Raw genomic sequence first — 21,204 nt, 5'->3', positions numbered from 1 at the left:
TTATTTTTGGTAGAGAAAAGGTAGGCTGTTCGAGAATGACAGGAAAAGTAAGAAGTTTCACGTCAGAGTTACAAAATAGTAGTGTATGCAAAAAGTTGCAAAAAGCATATTAATAACCCGGAAGATTTTACTGCAATTTTATGCATACCAAAACTTGCACAAGGATTTGGCCTACACGCCAGTTATGATGAAAGTAAACGCATTAGTGACCAAAAAGCCCTGATACCTTAGATTTTTGAAAAAAAGGTGCAGGTGGTTATGTTACACATGACCAGTATGACAAAGAACTTTGCAAGATGGTTGTTGAAATTTTCGATTACATTGTCTGGTCCAAATTTCCCTAGATTCACTAGATTCATAATTACCATAAAGTTTGATACCCATATTGCCCCTACTCTTATGGTTCGGCAAATGTCCCCTCATCGGAACATCCCCGGGGCCTCCGGCCACTTCGGATTGTGGCCACTGCTGTTGAAATGTCAAATTTCATATCCAGTATCAAAAATCATAAAGTTTGATACCCATGTTGCCCCTACTCTTATGGTTCGGCAAATGTCCCCCTCTCGGAACATCCCCTGGCCTCCAGCCACTCCGGTTTATGGCCACTACTGCCGAAATGTCAAATTTCATATTCAGTATCAAAAACCATAATGTTTGATACCCATATTGCCCCAACTCTTATGGTTCGGCAAATGTCCCCCCATCGGAACATCCGCGGGGCCTCCGGCCACTCCGGTTTATGGCCACTACTGCCGAAATGTCAAATTTCATATCCAGTATCAAAAACCATAAAGTTTGATACCCATCTTGCCCCTACTCTTATGGTTCGGCAAATGTCCCCCCATCGGAACATCCCCGGGGCCTCCGGCCACTCCGGATTGTGGCCACTACTGCCGAAATGTCAAATTTCATATTCAGTATCAAAAACCATAAAGTTTGATACCCATATTGCCCCTACTCTTACGGTCCAGCAAATGTCCCCCCATCGGAACATCCCCGGGGCCTCCGGCCACTCCGGATTGTGGCCACTACTGCCGAAATGTCAAATTTCATATCCAGTATCAAAAACCATAAAGTTTGATACCCATATTGCCCCAACTCTTACGGTCCAGCAAATGTCCCCCCATCGGAACATCCGCGGGGCCTCCGACCACTCCGGATTGTGGCCACTACTGCCGAAATGTCAAATTTCATATCCAGTATCAAAAACCCTAAAGTTTGATACCCATATTGCCCCTACTCTTATGGTTCGGCAAATGTCCCCCCATCGGAACATCCCCGGGGCCTCCGGCCACTCCGGATTGTGGCCACTACTGCCGAAATGTCAAATTTCATATCCAGTATCAAAAACCATAAAGTTTGATACCCATATTGCCCCAACTCTTACGGTCCAGCAAATGTCCCCCATCGGAACATCCGCGGGGCCTCCGGCCTCCGGATTGTGGCCACTACTGCCGAAATGTCAAATTTCATATCCAGTATCAAAAACCCTAAAGTTTGATACCCATATTGCCCCTACTCTTATGGTTCGGCAAATGTCCCCCCATCGGAACATCCCCGGGGCCTCCGGCCACTCCGGATTGTGGCAACTACTGCCGAAATGTCAAATTTCATATCCAGTATCAAAAACCATAAAGTTTGATACCCATATTGCCCCTACTCTTATGGTTCGGCAAATGTCCCCCCATCGGAACATCCCCGGGGCCTCCGGCCACTCCGGATTGTGGCCACTACTGCCGAAATGTCAAATTTCATATCCAGTATCAAAAACCATAAAGTTTGATACCCATATTGCCCCAACCCTTACGGTCCAGCAAATGTCCCCCCATCGGAACATCCGCGGGGCCTCCGGCCACTCCGGATTGTGGCCACTACTGCCGAAATGTCAAATTTTATATCCAGTATCAAAAACCATAAAGTTTGATACCCATATTGCCCCAACCCTTACGGTCCAGCAAATGTCCCCCCATCGGAACATCCGCGGGGCCTCCGGTCACTCCGGATTGTGGCCACTACTGCAGAAATGTTAAATTTCATGTCCAGTATCAAAAACCATAAAGTTTGATACCCATATTGCCCCAACTCTTACGGTCCGGCAAATGTCCCCCCATCGGAACATCCGCGGGGCCTCCGGCCACTCCGGATTGTGGCCACTACTGCCGAAATGTCAAATTCCATATTCAGTATCAAAAACTAACTTAATCCACTTATGTGGTTGGAGCCTTCCTCACTTATTACCAACAATGGCTGATATGATGGAATTGTACAAAAATTTAATCTATTTTTAAGATCCGGAATAAAAAAGTACATAAATATCACTTAAGTGGCCATATCTCGAGACATGTTTGCCAGATCTTTAATGTTTTAGACTCGTTGGAAAGGTCTTTTGATAACCCAACCAACGATGGGTCGGATAGTGGATCCGGACATAGTTTACATACATTTAAGAGAGATCCGGCTTCCAAAAAGTACATCAATATCACTTTAGTGTGCATATCTCGAGACAGGGTTGCCAGATCTTCAATGTTTTAGGCTCTTTGGAAAGATCTTCTGATAACCTAACCAACGATGGGTTGGATGGTGGATCCGGACATAGTTTACATACATTTAAAGAAGATCCGGCATCCAAAAAGTACATCAATATCACTTAAGTGGACATATCTCGAGACAGGGTTGCCAGATCTACAATGTTTTGGACTCGTTGGAAAGGTCTTTTGATAACCCAACCAACGATGGGTTGGATGGTGGATCCGGACATAGTTTACATACATTTAAGAGAGATCCGGCTTCCAAAAAGTACATCAATATCACTTAAGTCGAGATATCTTGAGACAGGGTTGCCAGATCTTCAATGTTTTGGACTCGTTGGAAAGGTTTTTTGATAACCTAACTTACGTTGAGTCGGATGGTGGATCCGGACATAGTTTACATACATTTAAGTGAGATCCGACTTCCAAAAAGTACATCAATATCACTTAAGTCGGGATATCTCGAGACAGGGTTGCCAGATCTTCAATGTTTTGGACTCATGGGAAAGGTCCTTTGATAACCTAATCAACGATGGGTTGGATGGTGGATCCGGACAAAGTTTACATACATTTAAGTGAGATTCGGCATCCAAAAAGTACATCAATATCACTTAAGTCGGGATATCTCGAGACAGGGTTGCCAGATCTTCAATGTTTTGGACTCGTTGGAAAAGTCTTTTGATAATCTAATCAACGATGGGTCGGATGATGGACCTGTACATAGTTTACATACATTTAAGTGAGATCCGGCTTCCAAAAAGTACATAAATATAACTTAAGTGGGCATATCTCGAGACAAGGTTGCCAGATCTTCAATGTTTTATGCTCGTTGGAAAGGTCTTCTGATAACCTAACCATTAATGGGTTGGATGGTGGATCCGGACGTAGTTTACATACATTTAAATGAGATCCGGCTTCCAAAAAGTACATCAATATCACTTAAGTCGGGATATCTCGAGACAGGGTTGCCAGATCTTCAATGTTTTGGACTCGTTGGAAAGGTCTTCTGATAACCTAACCAACGATGGGTCGGATGATGGTCCCGGACATAGTTTACATACATTTAAGTGAGATCCGGATATATGTGAAAACACATTTTTATACATAACTTTTGAACTACTTATCGAAACTTCAATCTGTATAAAACTCGATCTATGGGACCCTAAACCAAGTCGAATGCAACAGGTTCGGGTCAAATCGGTTCAGCCAGTGCCGAGAAACATGAGCTAGTTTGTTGGTCACATACATACATACACACACACATACACACACACATACACACACACATACACACAGACATTTGTTCAGTTTTCGATTCTGAGTCGATATGTATACATGAAGGTGGGTCTACGACGTTTTTTTGCAAAGTTCATTTTTAGAGCAGGATTATAGCCTTACCTCAGTGAGAAAGGCAAAACCATAAAGTTTGATACCCATATTGCCCCAACTCTTACGGTCCGGCAAATGTCCCCCCATCGGAACATCCGCGGGGCCTCCGGCCACTCCGGATTGTGGCCACTACTGCCAAAATGTCACATTTCATGTCCGGTATCAAAAACCATAAAGTTTGATACCCATATTGCCCCAACTCTTACGGTCCAGCAAATGTCCCCCCATCGGAACATCCGCGGGGCCTCCGGCCACTCCGGATTGTGGCCACTACTGCCAAAATGTCACATTTCATGTCCGGTATCAAAAACCATAAAGTTTGATACCCATATTGCCCCAACTCTTACGGTCCAGCAAATGTCCCCCCATCGGAACATCCGCGGGGCCTCCGGCCACTCCGGATTGTGGCCACTACTGCCAAAATGTCACATTTCATGTCCGGTATCAAAAACCATAAAGTTTGATACCCATATTGCCCCTACTCTTACGGTCCAGCAAATGTCCCCCCATCGGAACATCCGCGGGGCCTCCGGCCACACCGGATTGTGGCCACTACTGCAGAAATGTTAAATTTCATGTCCAGTATCAAAAACCATAAAGTTTGATACCCATATTGCCCCAACTCTTACGGTCCGGCAAATGTCCCCCCATCGGAACATCCGCGGGGCCTCCGGCCACTCCGGATTGTGGCCACTACTGCAGAAATGTTAAATTTCATGTCCGGTATCAAAAACCATAAAGTTTGATACCCATATTGCCCCTACTCTTACGGTCCAGCAAATGTCCCCCCATCGGAACATCCGCGGGGCCTCCGGCCACTCCGGATTGTGGCCACTACTGCCAAAATGTCAAATTTCATGTCCGGTATCAAAAACCATAAAGTTTGATACCCATATTGCCCCAACTCTTACGGTCCGGAAAATGTCCCCCCATCGGAACATCCCTGGGGCCTCCGGCCACTCCAGTCCAGGTGGTGGCCAGTTCCAATGATCGACTCCCGCGACTGCCATGTCTTAGCTGGTCCTTGCCTCCAAGCCATCTGCTCCCAGACCTCCAGGCCGTCTGCTACCGGGCCACCAGGCCATCTGCTTCTGATGTGTTCTCGTCGACGTCCAGCAATAGAATGAATTTTCGGGACCGACCGAGCCGAGTTTTGTTGGCTCGTCGACTATCCGAAAATTATGAGGTGGAGTGGGGGTGATTTTAGATACATCAATCTCACGTCTCTCGATTGACTGATTGGGAAACGTTCGTTCATCCAACCGGCGTGCACCAAAAAGAGGGGAAATTTGCCGAGAGGGGAATTCGTCACGTAACGTTTTCGCTTCGCGAAAATTTTGGATTGACACCACGTATAGAAACCTTAGGACAAAGTTCTTTGTCAAAAAAATTATGTGTACGAGTTTAATCCCATTTACAATTCAAATGTAAAGCACAAGCTCCTGTTTCTTCCAAGGTCATAGGGAGCGTTCTATTATTATGTAACGCAAAATTTGCGATTTTTGACCCTCCTACCCCTCCTTTGTAACAAAGCGTAATAGGTAAGCGATCCCCCCTACCCCCCTTGTAACGCGTAACGCAAGGTCTTTTTGTATTTTTTTACGAATTGAAAACAGAATTTTTTAGCACTCCCACCCCCCCTCCCATTTTCGTAACATTTCGTAACAGACACCGACAACCCCTCCCCCCCCCCCCAAACTGCGTTACGTAATAAAAAAAACGTTCCCATATTTGAAATCTGGGCTCAGTCTGCCTACCGGAACAAACCCCTGAATGCCTACCAAAAAGCTTTTTTTGTTTGTTACATCCTGCTATACAATACATTGTAGTCAACAAGTTATTTTAAATTTCTGCAAAATTGTCTTAAAAAAAAATTTATTTGATATCAATATGTGACTCAATAAACCGTCAAACTGAATCATTCATCCAAAGGCCAAGGGATATTTATCAAAACAAAGGATTTCCTCCAAATCCACAATCCACCCTCTGACCTACCCCACTCTGGAAGTGATACAGCCCAGATAAGACGGTTGTTTGTGGTGTGAGCGGTATTAATCATAAAGTTAAATTCCCAAATGTGACTAGCAAAAGCACTCCGCCAGGCGGGTAGGGGTTGTCATCAAAACGAAGAGGTACGATTCATGCGAAGATTACCATATGGGTCATTCCATCTGAAGCGGAACAGCATTTGAAAATTAACCTCTCCGATCCTGCTCAAATTTGGCAGGGCTGTTGATACTATCAAAACATGCAAGAATCCCGAATTTCATCCAAATCGGACCACCCCCTCCATTTTTGTACCTCCCCAAAAAATCGACTTTTTGGCGATTTTTGACCAAACCTCCTAGTTTCAAATGACGATAACTCAGGAACCACAAATCTTAGAGGGTCGGTCTTAGACTCAATTTTGAAGGCAATTGGACGTAGAATCCATTTCCGTGATCAAAATGTTGATTAATTTATTTTTTCTACCTGTATTGCGCAATTGAAAACTTGAAACGGCCGTATCTCAAAACACCCCAACTTATTTTTTTAATTCACCATCGTGTTCCCCGGCCAATTTTACATAAGAATCACTTATCGACAGAAATGAATATGTTTCGTTCCAGAGATATCGAATTTTAAAGTTTTGTGTTTTCGAGATTACCTACATCAGCTTCATTCGCTGCATATGCTAGAAGCACACAGGTGGGCCGATCAATAACTGCTACCTGGTAATTTATTGAAATAATATTTCATCATAAATAATCTTTACCAAATTGGGCAAAAATTAACTGTAAAACACTGTAGGAAACTGAAGTTTAATCGCGAATAATCGCGAAATATCTGCTCAAAAAAATTAATGAAATGAATTTCTGTGCTAACCCACAGGACAGAGCAATAACGACACACAGTAAAGGGCAGAATTGGATTCCGACGAAGTGAGCAGGAAAATGCAATTAATCTTGTTAGTAACACTGAACAATAAGTGTACGATACATTATTGAGTAAAAAATATGAATTAAAATGAATAAAATTTGTTGATGCGTTGTACTCTAGTGAAGGACGATCACAAGGAGTAGGTAGGAAAAGGATTTCTGGAAAGTATAAAATTGAAAAATGTAAGCAAATCACAAAGTTTGATCTGCTTCAAAGCGGCTAATTCCCCAAATTTAGTTGCGATGATTTCGACACCGTCCGAACAACAGTGTTTTTTGTTCTATCACGGCTGCTGTCCTCACGTATGAAGATTTTTTTAAATTAAATGTAGGGGAACTATACCCTTTCTCAGCCTATTTCTATTATCGGCCTATCAGCACTTTGATCATGAATTACAGCTTATAAAAAGTTTTTTTGACTGTTCCAAAGTAATAAATACCTCAAATAAAAGTGAGCAAGCAACTCTCCATTGTTGAAACATCTGAAAATATTGATTTAATAGCAGAAACGGCAAAAGTGATGAGAATTGGTCGAACGGCTTAGTGTGATTAAAATGGGTATATTTCCCCTACCTTGACCAGAATCATCTTTCAATCAAATGGAGCTGGCTAACAATATAAAAATTGATTTAATATGATCAATCTGTTAAACCATAAATCAGATTTGCCAAATTATGGTAAAGTGTCAATAGTAAACTATAATAATGATAATAATAATAATAATAAAGCAGGTTTTGGGGTTTTTGCTGAATGGCACTATTTTGCTACCGCCCACGATAAAGGCCCTAGTCATGGCCTCGGAGGTACTCTGAAACGGTTAGCAACACGTAAAAAAACGGTGCATTCAAAATAACCCAATAAATATTCCTTTCACAAAAATACATTGATCTAGGTAGGTATCAGCCATTTGAATAAATATTTGCGTAAATTTTTGAAATTTAAATTAAATTATTCATCTCCCAGAACACCAGGTAGCAGTAATTGATCGGCCCGCCTGTGTGCTTCTAGCAGATGCGGCGAATGAAGCTGATGTAGGTAATCTCGAAAACACAAAACTTTAAAATTCGATATCTCTGGAACGAAACATATTCATTTCTGTCGATAAGTGATTCTTATGTAAAATTGGCCGGGGAACACGATGGTGAGGTCAAATTAAAAAAATAAGTTGGGGTGTTTTGAGATCAACATTTTGATCACGGAAATGGATTCTACGTCCAATTGCCTTCAAAATTGAGTCTAAGACCGACCCTCTAAGATTTGTGGTTCCTGAGTTATCGTCATTTGAAACTAGGAGGTTTGGTCAAAAATCGCCAAAAAGTCGATTTTTTTGGGGAGGTACAAAAATGGAGGGGGTGGTCCGATTTGGATGAAATTCTGGATTCTTGCATGTTTTGATAGTATCAACAGCCCTGCCAAATTTGAGCAGGATCGGAGAGGGTAATTTTCAAATTTGCACTTTTTCGTGCACAGTTGAGATGGAATGACCCATATATATCTCATTAGCATAAACACCGAATGGGAAGTGCGTGAAATTGACACTAATGGGTGATTAGAACCAGGTCATGAACGGTGTTAGAATCGTGAAGCAGGATGGGTTGTTTAGTTTTAGTACTCTTGCCTGAGTTACTGAAATTAAGATGGTGTTAATTTTAAGATTTGGGAATGAAACTGAGAAGAAAAAATAAATCTCGCTTTAAAAATGCTTTTAAACTTGTAAATGAAAACAATTGACCTAAGCGCCTCATTTGACTTCAATCTAGCAAAGACAAATTCAGTGGAGATTCCATCGCGCTATTTTAATTGAATAATGACTAACTTTATGAGTCCCTTAGCTGTAAATGCAAATGAGCGCCAAACAGTTGTTGGCGCCGAACAACAAGCAACATCAAACGACTGTCGCACGTGTTTCTGCCAACTGCACCGGTTGGCGTCATCACCCGACGATACTATAGCTTCTTAGTAGCTCCCTAGTGAATGTAATTAACAAGCCAAGTGAGCACATCATTCATAAGTCACCTTACGTCGTCGCAGCACTAAATGACTGACATCTGAGATAGATATATCTGCTTTTGTAAATTGTCGAGAACAAACAGATTCTTTTCATTCATTTAGTTAGAATAAATTAGGTAGGGGAACAGTGTCAAATGTGGCTAGTTATTACAATTTTGTCTTAGTAACAAATTTACAGATCGTTTCACAAAATTGTCTTTTGCAAATTTATAGAAATCTACACTTTTAACATATTTCCCCTAATACTGAAATCAGTCATCGCCTGGAGCTCGTTGAACGGCACGAAACGTGATTCTGATTCTAGTCTGGGTGATAGACAATGCATTTTTCAGTGCAGAATGCATCCAGACGTTCGCAAAAGCACGTGGAGCCGATGACATTTATCTCATTTGTCGCATAGAGTGAGGGAGGCTCTCAACTGGAAAAATCGTAAAATATAAAAACAACTTGACCGACATAATATAGTTAAGGGGTAACATACATGTAAATCGGCTATCGGATCTTTCATACTAAGTGGGTATTAAATTACAATTCGAAGATTACAGATTAAAAACGGATACCTCGAGATCACTTTGTTCAACAAAATTTGTTGATCAAATCGGCCAATATATGGAATAACCCAAGTAACTGCGGGACACTAAAACCTAACATTAAATCCACTCTATATCAAAATATAAAGTAAGCTATTTACAGTCACATTACTCTATATCCCCTTGTAAAGTGAAATTAAAGCCAAAAGTTGCGACTGCAACGGTTGATATAGAGTTATGTGCATTGGAAAGTACCTAAAAAATGACAAAAATAAACAAAAGTTTCTTAACGCCATCTGTCGGCTATTTTGGTGGTGAATATTTTCTAACATAGATGGCGCTGAATTAAGCTTGCTGAAATGTATTTTTTTGGTTTTTTGCTCGAAGCTCCTGGTACTGCTGCCTGCGACGAATGATGTTTATGTGAAATTTTCGATTCTGATGCCGTGCGCGTGCTGACTACTCTGTGGATGAAGATGCTTTTCGGAGAGTTGTCATTGTGATTTTTGTCTTTTCACAGATATTGAATTTCAAAATAAACATTTTCTGCGACAATTTTTTATTTTCCATTTTATAATCACTTCACTACACTACACTAAACATTTTATGTATTTATGATGATCATCAGCTTTTCTCCTTCTCCATCACAAGAAAAGATTCGAAGCGAATATTGCAGAAAGGAATCTTCGTTGAGCAAATTCCATTTATTGCTGAAGGTACGGGAGTATTCTGCAAATGGCAATAAATTTATAGCAACAAATATTTCAAAGCAACATATTTTGATCTTACCTGGTTTATTCATGATTTCCAACAAAAAAAAAATCACTCAAAGTATTTCCACTCCTTTTTGTTTACGCTTTTTGCGAAGCACTAATAAAAGTAGATTTAAAGTTACTTTAGAGTAACGTGAAATGTCAAAGCTTCAAAACTTTTGCGGCAGCTTATTTAGAGTTAGAACATTAAAGAAGCATTTCAAATGGTAATATAGAGGCTCAAAACATGGAAAGGTTTATTTAGTGTTGATTTACAGTTCCAAGTTAGTGCTTGTGGTTACTAGGGAAATACTCGTGAAGCATACAAGACTTAAGCAGATGTTTGAGTAATACGTTAAATTAAAATCAATTCAATTCAATAAGTGTTTATAAGAATATTTAAAACCATTAAAACAGTTCTGCTCCATATTGTTACATTTGCAATTCAGAGATTTGGAGAACCTTTAAACTGAGATCAATTCATAAGCCTTTACAGGGAGGATACATATTTGGAAGTTTAAATTTTGCTAGCTGAGTGCTCTTTCAGGGAAAATAAATTTTGAGAAAAAAAACCCTAGAAGATAATTAAAATTTAAAAAGAATTTGGGTCATTCTCCACCAACTCGCACAGCAGTTGCCCCGACCCCTCTTCGATTTTCGTGAAACTTCGTTCTAAGGGGTAACTTTTGTCCCTGGCCACGAATCCGAGGTCCATTTTTTGATATCTCGTGACGGAAGGGTGGTATGACCTCTTCCATTTTTCGATAATTTGCAGCCAGAAACGATGATGTGATGAGGGACTTTTAAGTAAAATTGGACGCCCGATTTGATGGCAATTTTAAAAAATCCGAAAAAAACGTATTTTTCATCGAAAAAAACATTTAAAAAGTTTTATGTGATGTGATGTGATTGACGGCACACCTCAGGGATCCTGCCTCAGCGCGCTACTTTTTAGCCTGTACATCAACAGTCTCCCAGGGTCCCTGAGGTGCGAGTACCATCTGTATGCTGACGATCTCCAAGTCTACGTTTCCGGACCATCAGCCGAAGTGGACACTCTGGTCGACGCTATCAACGAAGATCTCGCGGCAATAGCTCGTTGGGCCGATGCTAACTGGCTCGCACCCAACCCCAAGAAGACCAAAGCGATTATCTTCTGCAAGTCTGGAGCGGTTGTGCCACAGACAGAAATAAAATTCTGTGGCGAAGCCGTGCCGTGGTCTGACGTCGTTACGAATCTCGGCCTGAAGATGGATTGTCAGCTGTCGTGGTCCCACCAAGTCAACGACGTTGTTCAAAAGGTGTTCAACACTTTGCGTACGTTTCGTCGTTTTGGCCCTGTACTCTCTACGTTGACACGACGCAAGCTGGTGCAGGCGGTGGTTATGCCAATTTTCACCTACGCCGACGTTGTCTACTACCCTGGACTGTCAGCTGCGCTCAAGGACCAGCTGTACCGCTGTTTCAAAGCCGCTGTGCGTTTCGTGTACAACATGCGCCGGCGAGACACTACTGCAGCCGTGAGGACTACCATCCTGGGTGTTGATCTGCCTGCGAACTATCAACTTAGGATCTGTAGCTTTATGCGCCAGGCCTACTACAAGAACGTTCCGGATTACATCCAGCAGCACCTGCAGCGTGGACAGCTAGAGCGAACACGATGCTTCATCATTCCTCGGCACACAACAACCAGTGGAAAGAGTGTGTTGGTGTATGGATCGACCTGCTGGAACGGACTACCGGCTGATGCCAAAAACAAACCAACATTGAGCACGTTTAAAAAATTTGTCCGTCATTTATTATGAGCCTTCTGCCACTTAATTTTGAGCCTTCTGCCACTGTTCTAGCTGTAGTTAAAATAAGCTATAATTTGTTTGATTTATCAAACTATCCATTGTAATTTCCTTTACCGTTACTTCCTTGACCTTAAGCAAAGTGTATACACTAACAGGCTACCGTTACAAATAAACAAACAAATTACAAATTACAAATTACAAAAATTTAAAAACCATTGACAACCTAAACATACATTTTTTTGAAACATTTTAAGGGAAATTTAATGTACTTTTGGAATCTACAAAAACCAAGGAGGATCATTTTTTGATTAGGTTAGAAATTTTTCATTTTAAAATTTCGTGTTTTTTCTAACTTTGCAGGGTTCTTTTTTAAAGTGTACCAATGTTCTACAAAGTTGTAGAGCAGACAATTACAAAAAATGATATAAAAACATAAGAGATTGTGCTTGTTGCCATCACGAGTTATCGCGATTTTACAAAAAAAAAAAGTTTTGAAAAGTTACTTTTTGCGTTTCTCTTCGTTTCGTCGTTCGTGTCTGTCGCGGGTGTCGACGAACAGCCATGATCGACACAGCCAACTTTCAAAAACTTTTTCGTAAAATCTCTGATTCTGAAATATTTTTTTCGGATATTTGCTAAACAATCGTCATAAGAGTTATTCTCCCAAAAATATTGTTTTTTAATTAACTTTTTGCATGTTTTTATTTGGATTTATTTGGATGACAATTTTTTTGCACTTTTTCTGTGACCAGAACAGTCATTTTGCTTCATTGGTTCGTCCAGACACATTTCCAAAAAAATTTGGCAACCGTCCATTCAAAAAGGCTATTGAGCAATTCTCTACCAAAACCGGAAATAGATTTTATTTGTTTTTTTATTTTTTTATTTGACTTAAACTTTGTGGGGGCCTTCCATATGACCAAATAAGCTATTTTGCGTCAATGGTTCACCCATACAAGTCTCCATACAATTTTGGCTGCTGTCCATACAAAAATGGTATGTAAATATTCAAACAACTGTAACTTTTGAGTGAATTTTCTTATCAATTTGGTGTCTTCGGCAAAGTTGTAGGTATTGTTGAGGACTTTTGAGAAAAAAATAGGTACACGGAAAAAAATTTGCAGATTTTTTAATCGACTTTTTTTTTCACTAAAACTCAATTTCCCAAAATACGTATTTTTTTATTTCGAGATTTTTTGATATGTTTTAAGGGACAAAAATCCGCAACTTTTGAGCCATAGAGAAACATTGTCAAAAAATTTGCCGCTAAGTTATGATTTTTTTGAAAAAATAGTGATTTTTGGAAAAAAAGTCGAAGTTGCATGCAGAAACAAATTTGACAATATTATTTAATGCAAAATTTAATTTGCAATCGAAAAGTACTCAACATATTTTTTTTTTTTGAAAACTTCAGAAAATTTGCTATAAAATTGTCTAAGAGACATTGAAGATTGGACCTCGAGTTGCTGAGATAGAGCCACTTTAAGAAAAAGAAACACAAAAATTGAAGTTTTCTAAATCTCACCAAAACTACCCACCATTTTCTTATGACGATATCTCAGCAACTAATGGTCCGATTTTCAATGTTAAAACATGAAACATTCGTAAAATTTTCCGATCTTCTAGAAAAAAAATGTTTTGAATTTTTTTAAATCAAGACTAGAATTTTAAATGGGCGTAATATTCAATGTTTGGCTTTTTTAAAATGTTAGTCTTGATTAAAAAAAAATAATATAATATTTTCAAAAAGTTCGGAAAATTTCACGAGTGTTTCATGTATTAACATTGAAAATCGGACCATTAGTTGCTGAGATATCGTCATTAAAAATGGTGGGTAGTTTTGGCGAGATTTAGAAAACTTCAATTTTTGTGTTTCTTGTTCTTAAAGTGGCTCTATCTCAGCAACTCGAGGTCCAATCTTCAATGTCTCTTAGACAATTTTATAGCAAATTTTCTGAACTTTAAAAAAAAAATTAGAAATGGTCACTTATGGTCACTCTTCTTAAAATCGAAAAAGTGCAAATATTTCACTAAAATCGAACTTTTGGTGGCTATATCTTGAAAACGGAGTCCTTCATCAAAAAATATGTGAAGTATTTTCGATTGCAAATTAAATTTTGCATTAAAAAATATTGTCAAATTTGTTTTTGCATGAAACTTTGATTTTTTCCAAAAATCACTATTTTTTCAAAAAATCATAACTCGGCGGCGGATTTTTTGACCATGTTTCTCTATGGCTCAAAAGTTGCGGATTTTGTCCCCTAAAACATATCAAAAAATCTCGAAATAAAAAAATACGTATTTTGGGAAATTGAGTTTTAGTGAAAAAAAAGTTGATTAAAAAATCTGCATTTTTTTCCGTGTACCTATTTTTTTCTCAAAAGTCCTCAACAATACCTACAACTTTGCCGAAGACACCAAATTGATCAAAATCAAAATCTCAAGAAACAGCAAATGACAATTGTCAAGACTTGTTTAAGATTTCCAATCAACTCATTCCGTATGCATGAACGGGGATGCCATTTGCCATCCAAATGCACTGTACTGTATTGTTGGCCTTTCTGTGCCACCTAGTGCAGCTGTTGACTCATGCCTTGAACAGCAAACTCAATCAACTCTTTTCCACGGAACTAAACAATGCAATACGCTCTCAGTACTCTCTGTTTGATTAAATTCTTGGGGAAACCAAGTCGGAAAAATAAATTGCGATTCTTAATAAGAGGAATTCAGAAATAGGGAGGGGATAGGGGCAAAAGTTCGACTCATAACCATACCAGAAGTGAGAGAGAGCGCTGTGTGACAGTATCGAACAAACTTTATCCTCTTCCTCGTGGGGAAATGGCAACGAGCGCGGCAAAAGCCGGAAATGGCCCTTGAAACTAGTTCCATGCAACAAGGGCGACGACATCAAGGAACAGGACAAGGAGTGAGAAAAACTGTGCACGAACTTGACAAACGAATCGACCTTCGAGCTTGGGGATACTTGAGCAATTTTTGAACCAATGAAATTATTCTCAAAATCAAAACTATTTTTAATATAACTGAATGTAAATTTTCAGTTTTAAAGAGCTCGGAATTGAAACTAACCAAATGTAAGGGATCTTTTTTCGAAGTTACATAAATAAGATAAAATCATTCATAAAAAGTGACGTCCTACAACCATAAAGAAAACAACAGGAATTTCCACGTTGTCGTGCTATCTTGTCGCACGTCGCTTTCTGACGTTCCGAGAACAACGCGTTTTAATGTTTGTCCTTGAATAAACAAAAAATTGAGTAGGGAATGTAAACAATAACAAATACGTTTTGTTTGGTTGACCATTCTGTGCATTGTCCCGAAACTTGATTGAATTTGATAGTTGGAGTTCCGAGTTATATTTACAAATGTTTACGGTAGTCGGGTATGTACTTGTGTCAAACACGTTCTGAGCGGAAATCCCTTTGACTAGTTGTCGTACTTACAGCAATTTTCAGGCACGGAGTTTTTTTCGGATTTATTCAATATCTCTGGATTAAAATCGAGTTTTGGGGATCTGTGAAGGTCAAGAAGTGAGGCGTTGAGAGTTGCACAAAATGATGTTCCTAACTAAATTTGGCTCAAAATGCACGTGTGGCAAGATAGCACGACAGTGACGAACAGCAAATGTGCCGAACAACGCCAAGTTTGGCTAGCGATTCATGTTCCTTTATTTTTGTTCTCTCGGTTGCCTAACATCCAGGCGCTTCTCTTCACTGTCAACTGGTTGCTCAACTCTGCTCAGCTGGCGGTGACACATGTGTTGCAGACAAACAGGCGTAAACGAGATAGCTGAAGGTCTAGAAAAAAAAAGAAGGAATAGCGATAAGGTCTCAACCTTCTTCGCACCGTAACCAGCGTGCTGCCAAATTCTGTGTATGATAATGTTTCGAGAAGGGGATATTCAACAGCATAAACAGTAGACAAGGAAGAGAGCAGTCAAGTTATGCAAATCGGTTCGGCACGAATGACAACATTCGGCGGCAAATTCCCACTTGAGTTTGCTGTTGCTGTTCTTTTTTCTTTCCGAGAGATCAAACTTTGGAAAAGTTGGGTAAGGAAGAGTGAAAAGTTCAGCAAGAGGTTGAAATTGGTTGGGAGGAATTTTTGGAGACCTTGACAAACTTAATGTTGCGTATATAAAAGAAGGTCCTCAGAATCACGTGCAATTTGAATTTGTTGAAAAAAGAAGGTGAAGAAACATTTTTTTTATTTGAACTATTGTTTTCTATTTTTTTATATCAAAGAGCAGACCTTGAGAACAATTCAATGCTTTTATACACTTTCCAAATGCCTCACATCTACTACATCTACAATTCTACATCTACTTCATCTACGAAAACTTTTAAATCTCTACAAAAAGTACAAAACACTTTCCGGATAAAAGCGTAAAAGAGCATCCTTTCATTCAACACTTTTTCCTTCTTATTCCAGGTGTACGTCAGCACGTCGCTCGCAAACCTGTACGAGAGCGTCGGCAAGGAGGACTGGCGCCTGGTGTACACCGGAATTCCGGTGCTGCTGCACGACAAGGGCTGCACCCGGTCCCGGTGCACACCCCGCGTGAGCTTCGTGCTCGCCGAGCGGGGCACCTGTTTCGCCCTCTGGAAGGACACCATCGACAATCTCTCGGACTACAAGGTGGCCGCGGCCGCCTTCCACACCATGTGTCTGTCGGCAGGTAGGTTGCGTTCACGTAGAACGAAGAACTTTGATTTTTTTTACTTGAATAACTGTGCTGGTTGGGCACGTGAGGACATCACGGAAATGCATTTGAAGAAAAAAGGAAATCAAGAATACTGCTTGTTCACACTGGAGATGAAGTTGAGAAAGGAAAGAAATCAAGAATTTAGAATTAAATTGGAATCTGTCGAAGTCACAACAATGGATAAGACGATTCTACTGTAAAAAATCAACATTCCCTTGACCTTAGGAAAATCATTATGTTAATTTTCTTAAGTGCCTTTAATTGTTTTTGATACAGAAGACTTTGGGGTGTTTTGAACACTTTTAGAAAATTGCAACAGATATTACTGCGGGCGTCAAAAATTAGAGTTCACGCACGGTGATACGACCGCAAGATAATGGTCGCATGACAGCCGCATGACAACCGCAGAACACATTTTTGGCTGTTGTCAAAGGTTGCCTTGAGTTTTCAGCAGACTTTTTGGAGAATATTCAAAACAAACCAAGTTGACAGCCAAATAAACGCAGAATTTCAGTTCAACTTGATGATTTTTACACTGCGGTAGTTAGGCGGCAATAATCTCCTGTCACTCACAGCGAAGGAGAAACGTGATTTTATCTCGCAATAAGCAATACATTTTAGAGCAGCGATTCTCAACTGGAGTACCGGGCCTACTTGATTTATATGGCAGGGGGTACCAGCCTAGAAGAAGGTTGACAATCGTTGTTTTAGAGAAAAGTGGATGTCACTAGTGAATATTATAGAAGATGAGCAATTCTTCACCAAACCCGAAAATTGATTTTTTATACATTTTTTTTTATTTTGCTAAAACTTTGTGAGGATTAACTTTATAGCTTTTCAAGGATTTTTTGACTGATTTGGTGTCTTCGGCAAAGTTGTTGATGAGGATTATTCAGAAAAAATAGGCAAATGGAAAAAAGTGTGAGTTTTTAACTAACTTTTTTTTCGCAAAAAAAATATTTTCCCAAAATCCATTTTATTATTTTTAAATTATTTTCATATGTTTTTTTTGGACAAAAACCCGCATCTTTAAGCCATTCAGAAATATGGTTAAAATTTTTGCAGATGAGTTATAATTTTTTTTATACAGTCGACTTTCTGGCTGTCGATCTTCTCGACATCAATAATTCTCCATCTATCGATGAATTCTTCAGTCCCTTCAATCTGCATACTTCAATTATCTTCATTCCTCGATATTTTCCCTTGCTTGAAGGATCTCTTCCTCGACGGTCCCTTGGATTCTGTTTGCTTTAAAAATCTCTTTCGGTTGTCAATAATTTCACTTTCTCATGGCTTGCATAGACATTTTTCTTGGCGAAACGGAGCCTTGAAGGGTGTTTGACATTAGTTTATTTTTGTTTGATGGACGTTGCCATGATGCTCTCCTATAGCTTGGTATAACGAAAAAAAATATTTTCAATCGAGTCTTCATTTTGCATCGTTCTGTAAACTGATGATTCTCTTCCTCGACGGTCCCTTGGGTATTGACAACCCGAGAGTCGAAAGTAGTTACTGGGTAAGCTTACAGTCTTTCGAACAATGTACGCTGTCACTTTTGTTGATTTAGTAGTGATTTTTGTAAAATCATGTACTTAAATTTATGTTACCACATTTTTTATGTTAAATGGAATTTTCAATCGAAAGCTTTTTTGAATTTTTCTGATTTAGTGCACCGTTTTCAAAATATACACAGAAAACAAAATCATGCTAATATTACATCTAGGAAGGGGTACATCTTTTATGTCAGAAAAAATGTGTAATTTCACCTCTGGAAATGTGTGATTTTACCACTATTCTGGTGTAATGTCGCTTTTTCAGTCTAAATTGAGATAAAATAACATCATAAAAGAGGTAATATTCAACCTTCAAAAATAACACCTTCCAAATTAACACAATTTTTTTACTGTGTAGCTATTCAAAGTTAAATTTTGTCCGATAAATTCTAGTTTTTTTTTACATTTTATTGACACTATGATTGTCCATTCCTGAACATTTTTTTCGAAAATTTCTTACAATTTCGTCTAAGAAACATTCTAGATTGGACAATTGGTTGCTGAGATATAGAGCGTCCAACTTCCCGTCCCGGTAAAAAAAAATCCCGGTAATTACCGGGATTTCCCGGAAAAAATATTTCCCGTTTCCCAGGAAATTTGTAACTCCCGAAATACAAACCTTTTTGGCACCAATGTTTTGAAATCATACAAAAAATAATAATTAGAGAACCTTATTTGATTTTATTCATTTGAATTTAATGTTCATATTGAACTATGTCTGTAAATTTCATGTCAAGGTTTAATTCGGATTATATTTATTCCTGAAGCATTCACAATTAGGAATATTGTTTGGTTATATGTTGGGCAACAAAAATTACAATATTATGGAATTAATATTATCTATTTTCTTTTCGACAACCAATTTTAACGATTTTTTTGTTATATCATTTGAAAATAAGCTTTTCACAATTTTTGTTTACCTTGACCAAATTAGATGAAAATTGAATTGATATAAGAGTTGTTTGAGAAAAAATTGTTTAAAAGTATTCAAGAAATAACTGTTAAATTTAAAATATGAAAAAATATAGTTAATTTCAACCACTTTTACACAATGAAAATTATTTTAATTTAATTAATTTATAAGGACATATAACCATACATCTAAAATCATCAAGGGAATGGTTGAAAGAGAGGAATCACAAATCCGTATAAAAAATTTCAAGATTTTTCAGGTGTAAACCGAAAACGCGATCAAAAATTAAAGTGGAAGAATAAGGCAATAGAATAATTGTCGGTGTACAGGACGCCGCACTGTTTAACCCTCTACTGCCCAAATTTTTTTTTCGAAAATATTTATTTTTCCCGTGTTCAGGAGGTCGTTTTGAGCAACTTTTGTTCTACGAAAAACTTTACTTCTCTTGTTTTATGTTTTTCTTGTTTTATTTTAAGTATTTTAATTTGCATTTATCTTGTTTAGTTTATGTTTGTTTTTGGTAGTATTTGGCCTATTCTACCATTTAATATAATTACATTTTGCCTATCTAATTTTTTCACGTTTTTCAAGCAATTTTTCAATTTTTGCATGTTTTTCACATTTTCTGCTATAGAATGGCACCATCATCATTTAAATTGCGAAAAAATGCGTAGAGGCATAGTCTGGGACACTACAAAAATTACTGCATACTTCTTTTTACTGAAAGTATAGGAAATGTTAGTAAAAAACACAGCCAAAGTTGATCCCTAAAAAATGACATTTTTAAAAACACTGGCTAAGTCACATAAAACAAGTTAAACTCCCAACCCTGAAATTTTCAAAAATTTCAAGAGTTCTTCTTTCCAATGCTTTATAAAGATCAAAAATCGGTTGGAAAATTGATTTTTGGCGATTTTTTAGATTGAAGCCCGTCTAGAGGCGGGGTTAGGTTGTAGAGGGTTAATCATTTTCTGAAGTCCATTCATTTTTGCAGTCCAAACCCAGTCATTGAATTGGAAAAATAAAATCTTTTTCAAATTTTCTTTTGTTGATTTGTGTGCACCTACGTCGAAGACCAAGATTGTTTACTTTTTGCTCTTTGGTCTGACAGTCTTGGTCAGACAGATTTGGTCTGACAGCTTTATCATGGATTTCGGTCTGGTCTAGGCGAGGGATAGGACACAGCACCTTCCTGAAAATCATACCATAAATAAAACCATGAAAAATCTAATGAAGTTTACCCAAAGAATGCAACCATATTTCAAAAACTCGCTTCAAATTTTGTAAAACTGTGAGTTTGGTTTCATGAAATAGTGTTTCAAGTTAAATAGCGCTAGAAATTAGATTTTTAGGCAAATTCAATGATTATCTATTTATCTATTTAAGTAATTTGCCACAAAATAGTAGTTTATGCAACAAGTTGCAAAAAGAGGATTTTTTCAGCACGAGTCGGACATTTATCCAACGAGGTTCACCGAGTTGGATAAATACGACGAGTGCTGAAAAAATCAAGTTTTGCAACGAGTTCCATACAACATTTTTTGCAATTTCGAAAAACACCCATTGAGTGAAATTTAAGTCGAATTTTCATGTATTTTGTCAATAAATCGTTCAAATCAAAAAAATGTTGAAAAGTGTTACTTTTCGAAACAAGTGCTGAAAAGTTCAACTTTTCAGCACCCATTTGAGTGCTGAAAAGTAGAACTTTTCAGCATTTATTTTGAAAAGTGTTGCTATTCGATTCTGTTATTTTTGGTACAGAAAAGTAGGCTATTTCGTCGTTCAAGAATGACAGGAAAAGTAAGTAGTTTCACGACGGAATTGCAAAAAACATTATTTCTACATGATATTTTTTTTCTTTTCAACGTTATGGTCACTGAGACAAATTTTAAAGTAATTTTATTTTTGTGGGGCATAGATTTTCACTGTCCAAACACTTTGATACTTATAATATTTTCTCAAAGTTGCATGATTTTTTACAAGCATTCAAGCCATTAATTGATCTTTACACTGATTGGACATTAAAGTTGTCGTTCTGAACAATTCTGTTGCAACACATTAATCAGAAACAGGATCAGAATAATTTTCGTCA

The 21,204-nt window shown here is 38.4% G+C and overlaps 1 protein-coding gene across 2 annotated transcripts in view; it reads left to right on the top strand.

Annotated features, from left to right (window-relative positions):
- The window catches only part of LOC6031932, a 226,045-nt gene that overhangs the window by 201,573 nt on the left and 3,268 nt on the right, over window positions 1-21,204 (top strand). For both annotated transcript variants that reach the window (XM_038255667.1, XM_038255666.1), the window contains one exon: window positions 16,373-16,619. In XM_038255667.1, the coding sequence (XP_038111595.1) occupies window positions 16,373-16,619 (247 nt within the window). The remainder of the gene's footprint in view (window positions 1-16,372; window positions 16,620-21,204) is intronic.

This window comes from Culex quinquefasciatus, chromosome 2 (genome assembly GCF_015732765.1).
Source record: "Culex quinquefasciatus strain JHB chromosome 2, VPISU_Cqui_1.0_pri_paternal, whole genome shotgun sequence".
Lineage (NCBI taxonomy): Eukaryota > Metazoa > Arthropoda > Insecta > Diptera > Culicidae > Culex > Culex quinquefasciatus.
This window is presented reverse-complemented; position numbering and strand designations above follow the sequence as displayed.